The sequence below is a fragment of the Sceloporus undulatus genome, chromosome 5, assembly GCF_019175285.1.
Source record: "Sceloporus undulatus isolate JIND9_A2432 ecotype Alabama chromosome 5, SceUnd_v1.1, whole genome shotgun sequence".
In the NCBI taxonomy this organism is placed as follows: domain Eukaryota; kingdom Metazoa; phylum Chordata; class Lepidosauria; order Squamata; family Phrynosomatidae; genus Sceloporus; species Sceloporus undulatus.
Window position 1 is genome coordinate 115481735 of NC_056526.1, and position 19169 is coordinate 115500903.

A 19169-nucleotide genomic window follows, 5' to 3' on the forward strand; every position below is an offset into this window, starting at 1 on the left:
TTCCTCCCTCTCAGTCTCCTGTTTGATGGGAGCTATTTAAACTCAGATCAAAGCAGGAGTTTCTGTACTGGGTTTTCTCCACAGTATATCTGTATATCAACATATCTTAAGAACTGTTGGGAAGGTCTTCTGTCTACCAGGACTAGGCTTGGAGAAAGGCACGTAGCAACCAGAAGGGGATAAGCAGGGATAAGAGAGAATTTGGCTGGGGAGTTTTTTATTTTGTTTTCCGGAGAGTCTTGTAGTAACTGGCAAAAAGGCCTGTTTTAACTTTCTGAACCGTCCCTCTCCACCCTCATTGCCTCCTCCACTGCTCTCAATCCAAAGACCCCCATCTTGGCTGAGCTCCACTCACCATTTCCTCACTTTCTGGGCTCCAGCATATGGGCATGGCCCCAGTTCAAACAGTAGCTTCCAGAGATTCCTTCAGTTTAAGAAGGAGGAATCCTGGGATATTCTTTGACCAGGTCAGCTGTTTGGATGGAGGACATGTTGGGATTTTTATTGGACTCCTCAACAGAATGTTAAAATGTAGAACATGTCCAGGAAAAGGAGGATGTTTGGTCACCCTGGGTGCTGTATTATTTTTAACTGCTTTTAATTATTTTCGTATGTTTTACATTGTTCTGATTTTGTCAATAGGTCTTTAGTCTCATTCAAGGCTCTTACACTGTTATATAGTTCTGAGCCTAAGTTTAGCCTCAGTTTCTATTCCAGTCCATCACCTGATGATAAGAAGCTTGGCCTTTATACTCTACACCTTGATTCTTAATTTCTTGGAGACACTCCCTTAGAGCAAGCCCTCCTTCCACCATCATGCTGATAACATCACCAATAAGAATCACTCCACATAAATATCTGACTGAATGGAGGTCCAGGTTCCATTATGCCCTGAACCTTCTTTTTAGGAAAGAAAAAACATAACTGGTACATTTTGGGGATTATCCAAGGAGAGGCTTGTTGAAACTGAGCAATAATCCCAAGGAAAACATGAAGTAAGTCTCTCTCTGGATCCAAGTAAGCCTTTCCCTGGCTTCTGTCTGGTGCTCACACTGACTGGCTTAACTCTATTAATTGGCAGGAACAATTTTTAGACATGAAAGGACAGGCTTTCATGAGCCTTTGAAACTCAAAGTTTTAAAAATAAAATAAAACTCCATCTCCCAAAGGGAGTAAATAATTGTTTCTCACAGCACTGATAAACTGAGATGGTTTAATTTAAAATGTATCTATTTTGAGAAAATAAATGAAGCCAAACTAGCTGATTACTTACATGCACGTGTATGTTTACTTGAGCTACTCTATTGAGTTCCACAGACAAAGTCCATTGACTCTAGATGAATTTGTTCATTGCCCTTTCTTCTTGAAATCCAATCACTGCAACACCATTAAGCCATTCCACATTGTTCAATCTTCCTTAAAGCCTACTGTTGGAGAGCTTTAAGTGTTGCCCCTCTCCTGCCCTTGCGTCTTGGTAATCCTAAATATATAATACAACTGCTTGTTGTGCTCTTGTTGTAAAATACTTCTCTCCCTCCCTCCTCCTCCCATTCATTACTATTTTCCCCCTTGTCTGGATTCAGTATTGTAATTCTCTCAGAACTGAGAACCTTATTGATGGTGTGATATACAAGGAGTACAGAATAAATCAACAGATCTTTGCCATATGAATTACTTAAACATACAAGGCTATTCAATCTCACAAAATAAGTGAGGTCTCTCCAAAAAGTGTTGGCAATACATTCTACATTTGCTCATCAAGTGTACTTGAATTAAATGCCATTCTGAAGTACATTGTTGTGCAAATGAATATAAACTTCTTTTTAAACTATCACTTTTTACTTACCCCACTGCCATAAATCAGGTTGTTTTCTTACTTTCTTAAAGGCACACAGAACAAAAAACAGTCAATGTCAGCTGTCAAACACTATGCAAAGGAAATATGTTTTTAAGTATAATTGCTTGTGATTTAAAAGGGCCCAGTGTAGGCATGCATACCTTCATATCCTTGTAAAGTAGAAGATTTGCTTCCCGCAAAACAAAATAACGGTCTTGAAACTTATTTCCAGACAGTAATTTGGATGGCTCTTCTTTGTATTTCAGATAGCTGGCTTTTACCGTGCCTTTTGTATTTTTCTCTGTCAAGATGATAAAAAGTACACTTGGTTCACAGTATTTTTTTAAAAAAAATACCATACAGAGTACTGAACTATATATTCTTAGCATCTAGCTGCACAAAAGAAAACAAATGAATAGGAATAGTTTGATTGCTCCCATTTTTTTTTCTGAACATTGCAGTACTCTGTAGACATAATGCTACTCCAGGGTTTGTTTACTTTACCAACAGTTAAGCATGCCACCAAATATATATATATATATATATATATATATATATATATATAGTAACATAAGATCTGGCCCCTGTAAAAGAGATTCCTTAGCCCTGAGCCAGGGAAGTTAAAGTGGTCTCAAATTGGATTATTTCTGTAGTGTGTTTTGGACCTTTGTTAAAAAATAAAGTTAAAACAGAACAATTAAAATTTATTGAAGATAAAACATATACACAATAACAACATCTTTTTAACATATTTAGCATATGCATGAGCCTTTAAATCAAGCATTCTTCCTCTCCCTCCCCTCCTCTGAAACAACTGTAAGAAGGACAATCAAAATATCTGTATCTGTTTTCAGTTAACACAGTTTGGCATTATGAGCAAGACTATATAATCCCAAGGAAGATGAAAGCAGTGCCAGTTCAGTGACTCTCCCACAACCAGAGAAGGAGATTGTGACCCATCTTACATTTCCCACCAATTATTTTCTCAGTACAAGGTTCTAAGGGGTCAGTAAAGCTAAAGCACTATGGAAGAGGTGTTCTGGAAAACTGCCTGCACAAGTCATTTTCCAAGCTATGTATCCCACATTGCCTTGGTTTTGAAGATCCCTCAGAGCCCAGGATTGAGGAAACAGCATGTAGGAGATGCACACCAGATGATTATCAACTTGTCTGGCAGTAGCAATGACAGACATATACATTGGTTGTCTGGAGTTGCCATCACTGTTTATCACTGTTGATTTATTTTTAATACTGTTTTTATAATTTTATATTTGATTACCTGTATTAGTTGCTTTTACAGTAATATACTTTATCTGCATAATTTGTTATAATTACTGTAGCTTTATATTTCATTATTCCTTAGATTGTACGCTTCTGGAAGGATTTAATGTTTTGAATTGATTGTACCTGTAAATGCCATGTAAACTTATGACAATATGCAAATAGACAATTATTATTGTTGTTGTTGTTGCTGCTTCTAATTCAGAAGAATATCCTTGATATGCCCTTGCATAAGCTCTCAAATAGTCAAACCACTCACACTATAGTCCACTATATGAGCAGTCTGACTAAATGGATTCCTGGCCTACATCCAAAATCAGACAAACTTTGGTTAGCTTTAACTATGATTTATTGAAATTTAAGTCTTGGTTAAGTAGCTTGGCTTGTTTCTTGTTTTCCATAACTAGAATAAAACCAGTCTAAAAACAAACTATCAATAAATATATAGCTGCACCATTGAACCTCCTTGGTATTTTATGTCTGCACTCAACTACATCCACAGCTGAGCACAGTTATGCTTTCAGCAGTCAACTGCAGCTAAAAGCTTATGAAATGATACCAGTTCTCTTTGTAACAAACTGACACCAAAATCACATTTGATTTACTTTCATTATTTTCTTTTTAGATCCCAGTTTTAAAGTGCATCACTGCTAATAGATGGAACAATGATATAGAATCAGAGAGTCCATTGTAACTTATTTTGAAAGCATTTACTCAGATAGAGGAAAGGGGGTTTAATGACTAGGCGCCCCCAAAAGCATCAGTGAACATACGTGCACAATACATATTTACAAGATTGTGACCATGAAGACACTGGGGGGAAAGGACAGTATTCAAGTCTCACAAAAGATAGCACTTTGACAGCAGGGGATCTAGACAAAAGATGAACTTTTTGATTGTAATGAAGGTTAATCACACATCTTATATTTCAGTTCTCTTTTTAAGCCCTTCTTTTAGTGCTGAATTGTGCAGAAATAATCTTCACATGATTGAAATGCTTTTAAATTTGGGTGATAGTGTCCACTGGTTGAAATTTTTATTCACCTACAGTGATATGGATGAAACCCTCATCATTACTTTTCTTGAGCAATGTGTGCATGTGTAGCTCCAATAGCCATACTTAAAAGTGGCCACCCAATCTCAGGATGAAGATAGGCATGACACTGGGTTATATGATCAATATGATTTGCAAAAAGGTATGGCTACTACCAGCTAACTCTTACAAGATATGCCTGCCAAATTATGGATTTCAAACCATGAATCATCTTATAGTTTATTTATACAGGATTTTGGAAACTGTGGCTCTCCATGTTGTAGAACTCCTCTTCCCTCCAGCCTAGTCATGAGGGCATGACTGGAACTGAGGTTCAACAACATTTGGATAGTTATCAGGAAAGGCTACATGTCTTCGAAGATATGGGCTTTTTACCTTTCTTAATACACCCTTCCCCACACACACACACACTTTGGCCTGTTACAGACAGCCAAAATAAAGCTGCTTCGAGTCACAGTGGAGGTATGGTGTTTCAATGATGCCTGCGTCCTAAGAATCCAGAAGTCGCACCAAAGCCACGCTCCAGACTGGAGCGTGGCTTTGGTGTGGCTTCTGGACTCTTAGGACACATGCATCATTGAAACACCATACCTCCATTGTGACTTGAAGCAGCTTTATTTTGGCTGTCTGTAACAGGCCATTATTACTTCTAAAGAACTCTTGAGTTGTTTGTTTTTATGAGTGAGCCAGACAGCTGGCACAAGGTGTTCAATCATTCCAGGTGCAAGTGGAAGCAGCTCAACAAACTATGGACCTTTGATCCATGGCTTGTATTAATGCAACATCAGAATGTAGGATGATCCAGGTTTGGTATTCCCCTGACAAGCCAGAGAAAGTAAATTATAGGTTCTTTCTCTGGTTTTTCAGGATACAAACAAGACAGAGTGCTGACACCTGCCACATTTGACTCCGTGGCTTGTTTAGATGCTTCTAAGGGGAACAATCAAGAAAATGTGATTCCATGAATCATTGGCCTGTCCTAACAAACAAACCAGAGACCCCTTAAAACTACACTGTTACAGAGTGATGATTTCACATGATCTGCCATGGCAGCAACCTGTGGAATCCTGGGTTTGTAGTTTGGTGAGGGAACCGAGCTGTCTGTCTGTCCAAATATCTCTCCCTAACCACAGATCATAGGATTACATAGAATGTTTGTTATAGCAGTTCAAGTGGAGTCATAGAGCTACAATTGGGGACTATGAAACAGCCCAGCATCATAGTCTGACCCAGTATAAGACAGCTTCTCTATGTCTTCACTGAATCAATACATTATAGTGATGTTGAAGGATCCTTCCCATAATTCATATGATGCTTCGTTTGTCTCAAGATTCATCTCAGGATTCAAACACAATGATAAGGCATCATTAGTACTTTAAACAAATATTTTGTTGTGCTTTGTAATTACTTCTCTCCCCTGGCATATTATAGGGTAGAATCATGGTTTTATTGCATTGATGCTATATATATATATTTACCTCATGGTTATTACCCTGAAACAAAAAGTTCAAGCAGGATTAATAAATGAAAAGGTGATTTGGAAAACTGCCTGCACAAATCAGTTTTGGTAATGACATGGAACACTGTATTTTGTAATAATAATAATAATAATAATAATAATAATAATAATAATCAGAGTCACTGCATACCATTGCACTGCTTCATTGTCTCAGCTGTCAGAAACTTCTTCACAACAAGATACGCACTGCTGGGATTAGTCAAAGAACTCCAATGAAGAACTTGCTCTAGAACATTTTCAGTATAATGTAATGGGCGTTCTGAGAAAAAAACCCAAGGGGGAAAAAAGTATTTATGAACAAATTAAACCATTTTTATTTTTGATGAGCCACATTTTTTTTCAGTGTGGCTCTTGCTTTATTATAGAAATCAAATTTCATTTTCTTACCAAAATCAACCATCTAAATTAATAGCTAAAATAGATTCCTAGAATCGGTTTCCCTCTCGCTGGCTCCTCTTTCTCAGGCATCATGGTGATTCCTTGGATGCAGGCACTTTCAGATATACAGTGAACACTGTACTGCCCTTCGCATAATTACAGTCTCATGATCATGAAGATGGCACCATGCACTCCCTGGCAGGAGTATACATTTTTACTTATTTAATTATTGCAGCCAAGAAAAATAATTTTAAAAGTATTCTGCTGGCTAGGCAAGATTATAAGAGATTTTATGCATTTTTTTCAGTTGAGGACTTTTTACAAAAATTCTGCAAAGTTTTTCATTATGCAAGATACATTGTAGTCTGAGCAAAAACCCAATGTTTAGTGCAAAAATGATAAAAGCATTCTTGTCTTTTTACTCTTGGGCAGAATTGGACAAGTTCAGGGTGCTTCCCACCACCACCACCATGGGGTAACTTGCTGAATTCTTGAGAATGAGAACATTTATGAATATTTTCATTCCATCATTACTCACTGGCCCCATCCTCTCCATCATCTCTTTGCCAGAGTTTGGGTTTGGGTCTACATGCTGGAGAGGAACACCTGCTAAGGGAAGCCTGCTGTTCAGATTTAGGCTCCTTACATGATTTATAACATTGGTCATGCAGTGTTTTAAAACTTGTGACATTTTGAAATCCAGAAGGGTCTGCCACAACCAGAACAGTATGATTTCTTGCGAATTACCACCAGTATAGACAATAGATGGTGTGGAAGAGGCAACACACAGTGCTGCAGGGGAGGCAGTGAATGCAATCCCACAACTGTGTCAGTTAGAATGTCCAGACTGAGCTGTATGAAATCACACATATTGTGCAGGGTAATAATTGTTTTTATGCAGGGATATGATAGAATATGCTTCATTTTGTTTCAGGAATATGATTTTAAAAAAGGAGGCTTCAGCTCCACCACAGAGTAGATCATTACTACATGGGGCAGCCCAACTACACAACACCATAAATCACATTATGCAAAGGCAGTATTTTCATATTTAATGCTGGATTAAAACTGCCATTCCCATCTGAAATAACTGGGGATGATAGGAAATTTAATCCCATGCATACAAAGGACACTAATTTGGTCAAAGTGGGCTTTGTAAAATGGCAGTAGATTTTTTTTCAGTCTAAGTATGCATCAATGTGAAAATGATGAGTTTTCTTTTCAATAAATAGAGATTTCCGAGATTATTGTGTTTAACCCTTAATTCAGTTGTCCTCCAAAGGCTGTGCGTGAAATTTAATGAACACTATATCTCATAGAAATGTAATAGCCAGGCTTCAGCTCCACCTTAAAGTAGATGTTTCAGGAGAACAAAGTAACAAAACATCCAGCAATAGCATGTGTACTCCCAGAGCAAACACCTACTGCTTTATTTATAGTTACATTGAAGACCATCTGTCATAATGGATTATATGGTGTATAAATCATCTTATTGAAATGCATTAGTTATTTTACTGGCAACACACCTCATTTACAAACTATCCATCATATAGAAATTACAACTAAAATTATATACTACAGATCTGATTTTATGGCAAGCGCCCTGTACAAGGCCAGATAATTTTACCAATTATTTCTGCTGCTCCATATGTAAATAATTTACTTGATCTTTAATATTTCAGTTCCAATATTTCAGACATCTAGCTGTCAAACTTACATATCCCGTTATTCTGCTCCCAAGGTCATTATGTGTTTGTCAGTAAACAGAGAGAGCTATTTGTTCCCATTCAGCAATAAATATCAGAAGAAAACTGCATTCTTGAAAAAGTAAGATTTTAATATACTTGTCTTCTCAGAATTTGGTTTCAGCCAGTATATTTAACTAGTCTGAACTTAGATTTTTGTTTATTTAAAAATAAATAAATAAGATATTCCCTTGAAAGTACATTATAATGAACTGAATTTCTGCTACAGGGTCATCTTCCTAAGACTACAACTGTAGAATGAGATGAGAGTAAAAAGGATTGTCTGGACACACACACACCTTCACACAGAAAAGTGGTATGCCACAGCAAAGTGTTCTACCATAGTCTTCCCCCCAAACAGGTTTGGGTTTGGGTTCGGGTTTAGAGATTTTTTTGGGGGGGGGGGGGAATGCACTTTAGTCATGCCACCAAGACCCAACCATTACATGATAATGAGACCAAAAACATTAAAGTTTCTTGTGTGCTGAAAATTTTGTTTATCGTCACTTCCTCAAAATTAATTCTTTCTTTGAAGGTCAAAATAAGGAATTTCAGCAATTTTCTTCTCATTGTGGGAAACACATTAAATACTGCACAATTTTTATTTTGCACAGATAGAATTTTTTGCAAACAAAAATAGTGTTTTCTGCACATAAAATAATAACTTTTGCACTTCAATGCTGATATCTATACAAATTTTGCAGAGGGCAAAGTATTCCCCTCAACATTTTCTGCACAGGGAGTGGCATTTTCCACAATGACAATAACATTTCTGTGCAGAAATATTTTTGCACAGAAAATTATGCTTTCTGCACAGAACAATCATATGCATTTTTCAAGAAAATAAGTGCCAAACTATTAAGAGTCCAGTCAGTCCAAGACTCTTCTCATCATGTTTTCTGAATATACTGTATTATAATGTTTTCCCAATTCTTACCCAAAACATTATATTAAAGAATAACAGTGATGGTGAACCCTTTTGGGGCTGTGTGCCAGGGGCAGGCTTCTGTCCTATGGGGTGGGACTTCTGCCCTCCGCAGGTGGGACTTCCACCCTACAGAGGTGGAACTTTCAGGGTGAGACAGCTGCAGGTCAGGAAAGGTCCGTGGGAAGGATGAGGAGGAGTGGGCACGTGCCCAGTCATCATCTTCCCAAACCTTTCCTGACCCCAGCTGTCCATCTGAAAGCAGCTGGGGATCAGGAAGGATTCATGGGGAGGAGGAGAAGTGGGCACACGCATGGTCCTCCTCCCCCGTGGACTTTTCTTGACCCCCAGCTATCCCTGGGGAGGCAAGTGGGGGTCAGCAAGTGTCCTTAGGGAGGAGGAGTGGGCACGCACCAAGTCCTCCTCCCCCTGGACCTTTCCTGATCCCCAGCTGTTCTTGGGGAGGCAGCTGGGTGTCAGGAAGGGTCCGTGGGTATGAGAAGGAGTGGGCACACGCCTGATCCTCCTCCCCCCAGACCGTTCCTTTATCCCCATCTGTCTCTGGGGAGGCAGCTGGGGGTCAGAAAGCATCCAGGAGGAAGTGGAGAAGGAGGAATGGGCATGTGCCCAGTCCTCCCCTACAGACTTTTCCTGACCCCCAACTGTCCCTTCAGAGGTCTGTGGGGAGGAGCAGGATTGTACATGCATATTCCTCCTCTTTCCAGACCTTTCCCTGCCCCTAGCTGTTCCTCCAGAGATAGCTGGAGGCCAGAAAATTTCTCTGGTTAGGAACAACTCCTCCTCTCCCTGCCCTTTTCATGGCCTCCAGCTGTTTCAAAGAGGCAGCTGAAGGCCAAGAGAAGACCAGGTGGAGTAGCCAGTAGGCAGGCAAATATAGACTGTTGGCTTGGTGTCCCTCATCACAAAAGAAAAGGCCATGGGGAGGGGAATCCTAAACCTGAGCCACTGTATAGAGGAAAGACTATGGTTCCAAGTATATATAAATCACGGAAGTCACAGGGAATGGAGAAGTGTGGTGAAGGAGGAAGGATTTCAGAAAGTTCTCCATGCTGCTAATGCAGGCCTTGATAAGCTAATTAAATCCAATCTTTATTTTAACTGTATAGGTGTACTGCACTTTAAAAAACTGCTTTGGGCTTCTGTGCAAAGAAAAATGGAATAAATCAGATTAAGGTGGGGGAACTCTAGCCTGTCATCTGGATAGGGCTGATGGGACGTTTAGGCAAAATTGTCTAGCAAGGAAGTATTTGCCCCTCTCTGGAACAGATGACCATGAAAATATAAAGATACAAAGATTCCACACTCCCAGCCCACAGTGAAAATCACTAACCTAGCTCTCCATTTTCAATCACCTCAAATGTAGCCCACACATCATCCTTGTGGGGTGTGATATTTTTTATTCCCAGTATGTCATTAGTCAGTTCTTCTGCCTCCATCATTGGCGATACCTGTTTTGAGAATCACAAAGAATACAGAAACCATTCAAAGAGGCAGTGAGATTTTAATTTGTGCTTGAGTTTTATGCTCTCAATCATAGGAAGAATAACTGCCTAACTTTTTTCATAAGGGCAATTGCAAAAATGCCAACGTTTGGAATCTATTCATTATTTTATCACATTCACTGCCAAAGCATCATTAACTGTGCAAGAAGAGATTGGAAAGGGCTCCTACTCCTTTAGAAAAGTAGAGAAGGATGCTACTGAAAGCATTTTGCCCTATGTCTTCTCTTCCAAAAGCAATTTGATATTTCTGAAAGACTGAAAGAACAATAATGTCACAGGAAGAGACACGCTTGTTCTTATTTCCAGGTCTTGCTGACCGATTACACACTGTCTAAAATTATAATGAAACCGATCACTACCAAGCTTTAGGAAGGTGTTAAAATTCTCCTTCTCCACTATTACAGCCATCTATTGCATGTGTAAACAAGAATAATTCTAGAGCTTTCCAAACCTGTTATTAGAACGAACACTAGAAGTTTCTATTATCTGGAACAATCTATTTAGGCTTTCCCGCAAAAGGAAAGGCCCTTTGGTTCTAAATACAAATGTCAAGAAAAATATATTTAAGTTACCTTGTACCATTATGTAAATACAGCAATCACCCCGTCATTGTTAAGCAATCACTTGGTCATTGCACAGGCATTACAAGAGTAAAGCAGTTATACTTCCAAAACTGATATTGTCACAAAACTATTTTGTGATTCCCTTGGGAAAAGGCAGAATATACGGTAAATAAATTATATTATTATTATTACTATTAACATTAAAATAACCAAACTGTAATAATATCATGCTGGCTTTATACATATTTCCTCAAGTGTATACAAGAAAGGAAGACCATCACTAGCCTGACTATCTCTGGAGGTGTACTGGTTGTGCCAGTAGAATGGTGATAATTCCCATTGAACCCTAAGTAGAGTTAGGTGTTAGCAGATTGGTTAAACAAAGGTTAGAGAGGTTATAAAATGCCTTTTGAGCAGCAAAGCACCATATTATTCTCTCAGCAAACTGGTCCATCTCGGTTGCTGCAACTGTTGATAACCCAAACCCCTACATGTGGTAAGATATTTCTTTCTTGATGACACTTGTTATCTAATACCCAACTTAATGTTGATGTAAGATAAGGTTAAACATATAATTCTAACAGAGGTTTAAGCTTGTTATAAGAACATGCCTAGACTGATTGAAGGTCTACGTAAGCTATGTAAGCTGTGCCACTGAGGACAGTGTATTTTATTTGCTATTTGGATTACTAAAAAAAATGTTAGTATAAAACTGCAGCTTGTTTTCTTGTTAATTTCTTGATAGATCAAAGTTTAAAAATACTTAAGGGGAATACAGATGTTGATCTGACTACTGATAGAACTGGGGTTCTGTAACCTAGGAAGCTTAGGTGACCACTATGGCAACTCCTAGAAAATCCAGATTCAGACCAAAAAGTATAAAGCAAAGAACCTTATAGAACCGTCTATAAGATATAGGGGAGGAGGAATTATGCCTGTGTTAGCTTAAGTTTCAAAAGCAAGACAAAATCCAGTTACAAGTCTTATGTTGTTGTTGTGTGTCTACAAGTTGTTTTTGGCATATGGCGACCCTAATGTGACCCTATCATAAGGTTTCTTGGCAATATTTGTTCAGAGGAGGTTTGCCATTGCTTTCATCCAAGGCTGAGAGCATGTGACTTGGCCAAGTTCATCCAGTGGGTTTCATGGCTGAGCTGGGAATCAAACCCTGGGCTCCAGAGTAGTCCAATACTCAAATCACTATGCCATGCTGCCTTTAAAGTCCCAACTAGAATGACTTTATTGAAGCCTAAGTGCTTAGATTTACCTAAGTGCTGACATAATAGCCAATAGTTGATGCAATGAGTCTCATTTCTAGTTGGGACTAGAAAATGGATTTAGGCCATACATAGAGAAGGGTGGAGAGAGAGAGAGAGAGAGAGAGAGAGAGACAGAGAGTTTCAAGTGTGTATCAGGGATCAATTTAGAAAAATGACATCCAGACCCTTATTATAATGCTGCTGTCTGGCTCCTTTCTCTCCACATAAACTTCAATTAACAAGTCTCCAGCCTGGGAAACCTAGAAGACAAGGCAAATTACAAAAATCAGACATTACAGACAGTCATTTTCCTGCCACTTTCCTGCTTTCCACATTTGATGGATGCTTTGTAGAACCAGATCCCACCCCCACAGGCCCCTCTTATATATGATTAAAGTGCAGGATGGGCAAACATGGTTTGCCACATGCAAGAAAAAGAATGTAACTATAGGTTTTTTTGCCATCAAAAATAAATCCATCTTGCCAACATTTGAGGTATGGTCATAGCCACAGCATTTGGGATGTGGCTATATGAATTCTTGTTTTGTCTTTCTAAAAGTCAAACTCATGGAATTTTCATATCAAATTTGATAACTGCAGTAAACTCGAAAGGCCTCAGACTGAATTCAACTGATGTATGGGCAAGACTGCCTCCTTTTATTAACATTAGCGTGTCTGATATCAATAACACATCAATTTCTCTAATTCAATCTGGATGGGACCAATAATCAGTGGCAGCATTCAGACATCATGATAAACTATGATCTATTGTGATAGAAATGAACCAAAGTCTTCATTCCTTCTTCCTTATTTGCCACAGCAGCATGAATGAATTTATAAGCTTTGGTCTCATTTTTTAATTAACTGCAACTTGTGTTCTGCCTTAACTCAGTTAACTGTTGTTAATCTTAATTTTCTCCCCTAATTTTTTCTTCCCTCCTAAATATTTTTAGAAAATGCATAAACAAGGTCAAGTAAGACCATTTTTGTTTTATCTCAAATTACACAGGGATATAGACCATATTATTCATGTTTCAAGGAGCCACCTCTGAAATAAACTTTGACAACTAGTTAAGTTATACTGTATTACATTTCAGAAACTGCATGCCATATTTAAAAATAGTTGAAGGCCCTAGAAACTCTGAAGGCATTTGTAATGGTTATGTGTTACATTGCAAGTGTATGCTTCTGGTATAACAGGAGTGCAAACAAAACTCTGGAGAGAAAGATAATTGGGAGTTCTAACATGCTATGAGCATTCATACAACATATCCATCTTGGAACATTATTCCCATTAATAATTACATGTAAAATGGAAAGAAACAGGAAGCATGTTTCCAAAAACACAGTCTATTTCATATTAAATCATATAAGAGAATCCTGTAGCAATGTACTTTTGAAATTTCTGTGCTCAAGAACTGCTGCACGAAGGTCTGAGATAAAATGTCCACGGAGGTGGAAGTTTTCTGCAACTGGCTTTTGAGTATTCTCATATCTAATGTCCAATTTGTGTCCCTTTATCCTTCCACACAGGTACTGTCCAGTTTATCAAATGTAGAGAGCCATGGGACATTGTTGATTTTAAAAAAACTTATATATATCATATTGGAGGATGAGCAAGTGTGAGCATTTTTAATGATCTGGGTGAAATTATTAGATCATGTGATATTGTTGCCCAAACAAACATGAGGGCAGAGTTGGCATTACAGTTTATGGCAAGGTTAGAGATTAGTGCACCAGTTTTTATTCCCAAGAATAAAAGCCAGTATGCTAATCTCCATTGTCTACAGGCAAGTAGACATCTGCTGACTAGAGCACTTGGAAGAGTAGCGTTACTCTCCATGAAACATGTGTGTGCATGTGCCATATGATCCCGACAAAGCTGAGAAAATTAGATCCAATCTTTTTTTTTTTCAATAACTAAAGGATAACTAAGTTATATTACAATTGTAAGTTAATGATAGATAGCATTACTCTTTTTGCAGTGACATCAGTGTTTCATTGTTACCAAATGCCTGATGGCCAAAGTCTCCTCCTTTAGAGGAGGTCAAATGCCATGAGCAAATCAAATGCCCAAGTAAATCAAACCACTAATGCAACAGAACAGAATAATATGACTAGAACATGAACAGAAACAGAAAAAAATTGTTGATGATTCTGAAATCAGTCTAGATCGTCAGGTGCTATGACTTTCTGAGGCAAGGCAGAAAAACAAATCTCATATGTAAGAGAATGATGGATTCGGATGTTGGCCCATATCAGTCAGTACTGTTACAATATGATGTTTGGGGATGTGGGAGAGCAGAGAATTATGAAAGAAAGGCATCTGTGCTTTTGGAATATTTATTGGTAATATAGTTTGGAATGAACAAAGAACAAAGGAATTTTGAGAAGCATTTCACTAACTTTCTGTTAGAGATTTTTTTTCCCCTTATGACTAAAATACACACCATCACTATGTTTTAAAAGAGCTACATAATAGAGAAATTAGGTCTTTAAGGTCACAGTGGCCTCTGAGAATTGAAACTAATGAAATCATTTGTGAAAGGGAAAAACATTACAAAACGACATTGAAGAAAGTGTCTTAATTATACTGGCAACGACTCAGAAAAAGGCTATTTCCTAGAAAAATTTGCTTTTTAGATGATATTACTGAAAAAAGGTTGGAAAAAGAATGAAGCTGACATTTGATTTCCACTGAGCGTATGTAAACAATGGCACATTGGAGAGAGAGAAAATGTGCTGCAAATTACAGCAGCAAACAAAAACAGCTGGCAAAGTGTTTGGTAGGCAAGGAAAAAAAATGAAGAATGGTTAACAAAGTGCCAACTGGAATGGAAAACAAGGTCATGCTAAGTGACATGAGAATTGTGCGATTTTTCTTTTGAGCTGTAAAATAAGTTTATTTTTCAATCAGCTTTCTACTTTTAATAATTCAAAAGATAGCTTTCAACTCCTACCTCTCCAAAAACCTTTCCTAATTTCTAGATTGCTAACTGCTTCTGGCTGCTATGTGAATAGAAATGTTCCATAAATGTACAACAACATTTATATACTTTTTGACTTTTGAAAGGTTAACAGAGAGATTGTTTCATGCAGCAACAGGCTGTGTCACATGAATCCTTTTGCTTGTAGAAAACAGCTGGAAATACAGCTCCACCTAGTGGTTTCCATCATTTTATGATAGCCTTAACCACAGAAAATCTTCTCTAGACCTTTTAGAAATAGTAATGTTTGCAATGGTGTTCAGCCATATCTAGAAATATATACTAGAAAATATTTAATGCTCTGTTTAATGATCCTTCTTCACTGACAATCTTCCAGGTCTTGAACAAAGTGATCAGTCAAAAGCCCTTTTAAAGTGACAGCTGCAATCCACAGTGTAAGCTGCATTCTCTTTCATACAAAATGACATCCTTCCCCTTTTAAAACACTTTTCACAAGAAACAGAGTACTTATCTTGATTCCTATGGGTGTAGGAGTCCTTGTCTTAATTCTTCAACACACATACCAAAGAATTTAGATAAGTACAACAGAATCAAGAAGTAGATTCACATCAAAAATTTGACTATTTAGCAGGATGTTGCTTGGTGTCGCATGTTCTATAATGTTTTCAATTGACCAGAATCTTAGAGTTGTAAGAGACCACAAGGGCCATCCAGTCCAACCTACTGCCATGCAGGAACTCTCAAACAATGCATACCTGACATATGGCCATCCAACCAGGAAGGAGACTCCACCACACTCAGAGGGAGAGTGTTCCACTGTCGAACAGCCCTTACTGTCAGGAAGTTTCTCCTAATGTTGAGGTGGAATCCTTTTTCCTGTAGCTTGCATCCATTGTTCCAGGCCCTGCTCTCTGGAGCAGCAGAAAACAAGCTTGCTCCCTCCTCAATATGACATCCCTTCAAATATTTAAACAAGGCTATCATGTCACCTCTTAACCTTCTCTTCTCCAGGCTAAACATGCCCAGCTCCCTAAGTCGTTCCTCATAGGGCATGGTTTCCAAACCTTTCACCATTTTAGTCGCCCTCCTTTGGACATGCTCCAGTTTCTCATCATCCTTTTTGAATTGTGGTGCCCAGAACTGGACACATTATTCCAGGTGGTCCCTGATCAAAGTAGAAAACAGAGGCACTATTGCTTCCCTTTATCTAGATGCCATACTTCTATTGATGCAGCTTAAAACTGCATTGGCCTTTTAAGCTGCCGCATCACACTGTTGACTCATGTTCAACTTGTGGTCTACTTGGACTCCTAGATCCCTTTCACACGTAATCTCATTAATCCAGGTGTGCCCCATCCTATATATATGCATTTCATTTTTTTGGTCCTAAGTGCAGTACCTTACATTTCTCTGTGTTGAATTTCATTTTGTTAGCTTTGGTCCAGCTTTCTAGTCTATTCAGGTCATTTTGAATTTTGATCCTGTCCTCTGGGATATTAGCTACTCTTCCTAATTTGGTGTCATCTGCAAATCTGATAAGTATGTCCCCAATCCTGTCATCCAAGTCATTGATAAAGATGTTGAATAGCACTGGGCCCAGGACAGAACCCTATGGCACCCCACTGGTCACTTCTATCCACAATAAAAAGGAACCGTTGTTGAGCACCCATTTGGTTCAGCTGGATAACCAATTACAAATCCATGTAATAACTGCCTTGTTTAGCCCACATTTTACAAGCTTGTTTGCAAGAATGTCATGGGGAACATCATATGCTATATCCACAGCATTTCCTTCATCTACCAAGCTGGTAATTTTATCCAAAAAAAGGAGAGATTTGTCTAGCATGACTTGTTTGGAACCCATGTTGACTTTTTAAGATTATGGCATTGCTTTCCAGATGTTCACAGACTTTTTATGATCTGCTCTAGGATCTTTCCTGGTATTGCTGCCAGACTAACTGTTGGGATCCTCTTTCCCCCCCCTTTTTGAATATGGGGACAATGTTTGCCCTCCTCCAGTCTACTGAGACTTCTCCTGTTCTCCAGGAGTTCTCAGGAGATTACTGCCAGTGGCACTGATATTACATTTGCCAGTTTTTTTTAATACCTTTGGATGTAGCACATCTGGTCCTGGAGAATTATAGTCAGCCCGTGCCATAGGCGGGCTTCCCTTAAATTGAAGCCACAGTACAATTAAATGAATGACATGCATGCCATGCTGCGTGCACTCACCCCATTGTTTTCAATGGGGTGCAAGCAGACACAGTTTTCTCCTTACACAGGGTGTGTGTGTCCAGAACGGATCCCCATGTAAGGAAAGGGCTGACTGTATACCAGATATTCCTGTACTATTTCTTTACTCATTCTGTGCTGAATTTCCCCTATTCTGTTCTCTGCTCCATTTTTCTCAGGTTGACCACCCTTTTCTTTTTCTGAGAAGACAGAAGCAAAGAAGGTGTTGAGTAATTCTGCCTTTTCTCTGTCCCGTTAGCATTTTGCCATCTTCTCTGTGCAGCGGCTCTACCATTTCCTTCTTCTTCCTTTTGCTGTAGACATAGCCACAAAATTCCTCTTTATTGTTCTTAACCTCTTTAGCAAGCCTGAGTTAATTCTGCCCTTTAGCTTTTCTGACTTTACACATGTTCACTATTTGTTTGAATTCCTCTTTGGTGATTTCCCCCTTTTCCCATTTCTTATACAAGTTCCATTTACAACTTAGCTCAGTTGAAAGTTCTTTAGTCATCCATCCTGGTTTCTTGAGACACCTCACATTTTTCTTCCTCATTGGAACTGTTTTAAATTGTGCCTCCAGTATCCCCTTTTCAGAAACTTCCATCCATTCTGAACTCCCTTCTCTTTTAGTATTCCTGACCATTGGATCACAACCAGTATTTCTCTAAATCCACTAAAATCAGCCCTCCTAAAGTCTAGAAAGTGTGCCTGACTATGCCTGGCTTCTCCTTTCCACTGTATAATAAACTCAAGAAGAACATGATCACTGGCGGGTTACAGACGGGCAGGGGAGGACGTCTTGGAGGTGTATTTAGCTGAATGCGGAGCCTCCAGACGGCCCGCCCCGGGGGCGTGCTTCAGGTGTTGGAGCTTCCACACGGGGGGCAGTGAAGACGTCTCACCTGGGTCCGTTTCGGACCCGTAGCTTCCATACCGCCACCTCGGAGGACGCTGCAAAAAGAGAGGCAGCTTCCGCATGGGCGGCCCAAACCGCGGCTTTTTTTTCTTTTGCCGGCAGGCGATGCGAAGCTGCGCAGCTACAGCGCTAAGCAGCGGCAGAAAGCCTATGTGCGCATTTAAAGCACCCAAGCCCCTTTAAACTTTTTCCCTGTGACTTTAAAGCTAGGCAGGAGTGGTGTGAGGGAGCAATGTCCAAACTCTGTCCTTCCAGGTGTTTGGACTTCATCTCCCAGAATCCTAGACCACAGGGCAAGGTGGCTGGGGATTCTGGGAGATGAAGTCCAAACGTCTGGAAGGACAGAGTTTGGACATTGCTGGTTTGGGGACCAGTGAGCCAGGCATGGTGGGAGGAGAGAACAGGAAGGGTAGAATAGAGTAGATAGGGCTGGGAGGGAACACATGTCCTGGGAGGTGAAATGATGTCTTTATGGGACATCATGGGACCTAGTGCCTTGTCAGTGCTCCCTGCCCCTTGATCCCAGGCCCAGGCCCCCTGTAGTTGCCCTTTGCCTTTGGGGGCAAGTTTAGAGGGCATCAAAAGGTCTTGGGCACATTCAAGCTCCGGGGTCTCTTTTTTTTTTTTCCTTTGCCGGCTGGCGAATGCGCAGCTGCGCAGGGCTAAGCAGCGGCGGCAGAAAGCCTATGGGCACATTTAAAGTGCCCAAGCCCCTTTAAAACAATGGTGGTCTCCTGCCAGCTGGTGATCAGCTGGTGTTGGCATCCTTGTCCACTTGCACTTTGCCAGTGTCAGCAGCATCATAGATGCCTCCTCTCCTTTGGTCCCCGCGCTCCTGCTGAATCTGCAATGCGCAGCCACAGCTGTCTCCGCTGCCACTGCTGTCCCCCTGCCATCTCCCCTCACCTCCTTTGTACATATGTCAATATTTACAGTTTTAGCCTTTTTTATTGTTAGGTGAAAATGGCAGAGGAATGTGTGTAGGGGTG

The 19169-nt window shown here is 39.5% G+C and overlaps 1 protein-coding gene across 5 annotated transcripts in view; it reads right to left on the reverse strand.

Moving 5' to 3' along the window:
* Positions 1-19169, reverse strand: part of ARAP2 (ArfGAP with RhoGAP domain, ankyrin repeat and PH domain 2) — a 145553-nt gene that overhangs the window by 18473 nt on the left and 107911 nt on the right. For 3 of the 5 annotated variants that reach the window (XM_042470279.1, XM_042470280.1, XM_042470282.1), the window contains 4 exons: positions 12270-12344; positions 10091-10208; positions 5822-5950; positions 1999-2138 (listed from right to left, as the gene is read on the reverse strand). In XM_042470279.1, the coding sequence (XP_042326213.1) occupies positions 1999-2138; positions 5822-5950; positions 10091-10208; positions 12270-12344 (462 nt within the window). Of the gene's footprint in view, positions 1-1273; positions 1481-1998; positions 2139-5821; positions 5951-10090; positions 10209-12269; positions 12345-19169 lie in introns of those variants that run through there. The other 2 variants (XR_006104250.1, XM_042470281.1) reach the window with 2 other exon arrangements.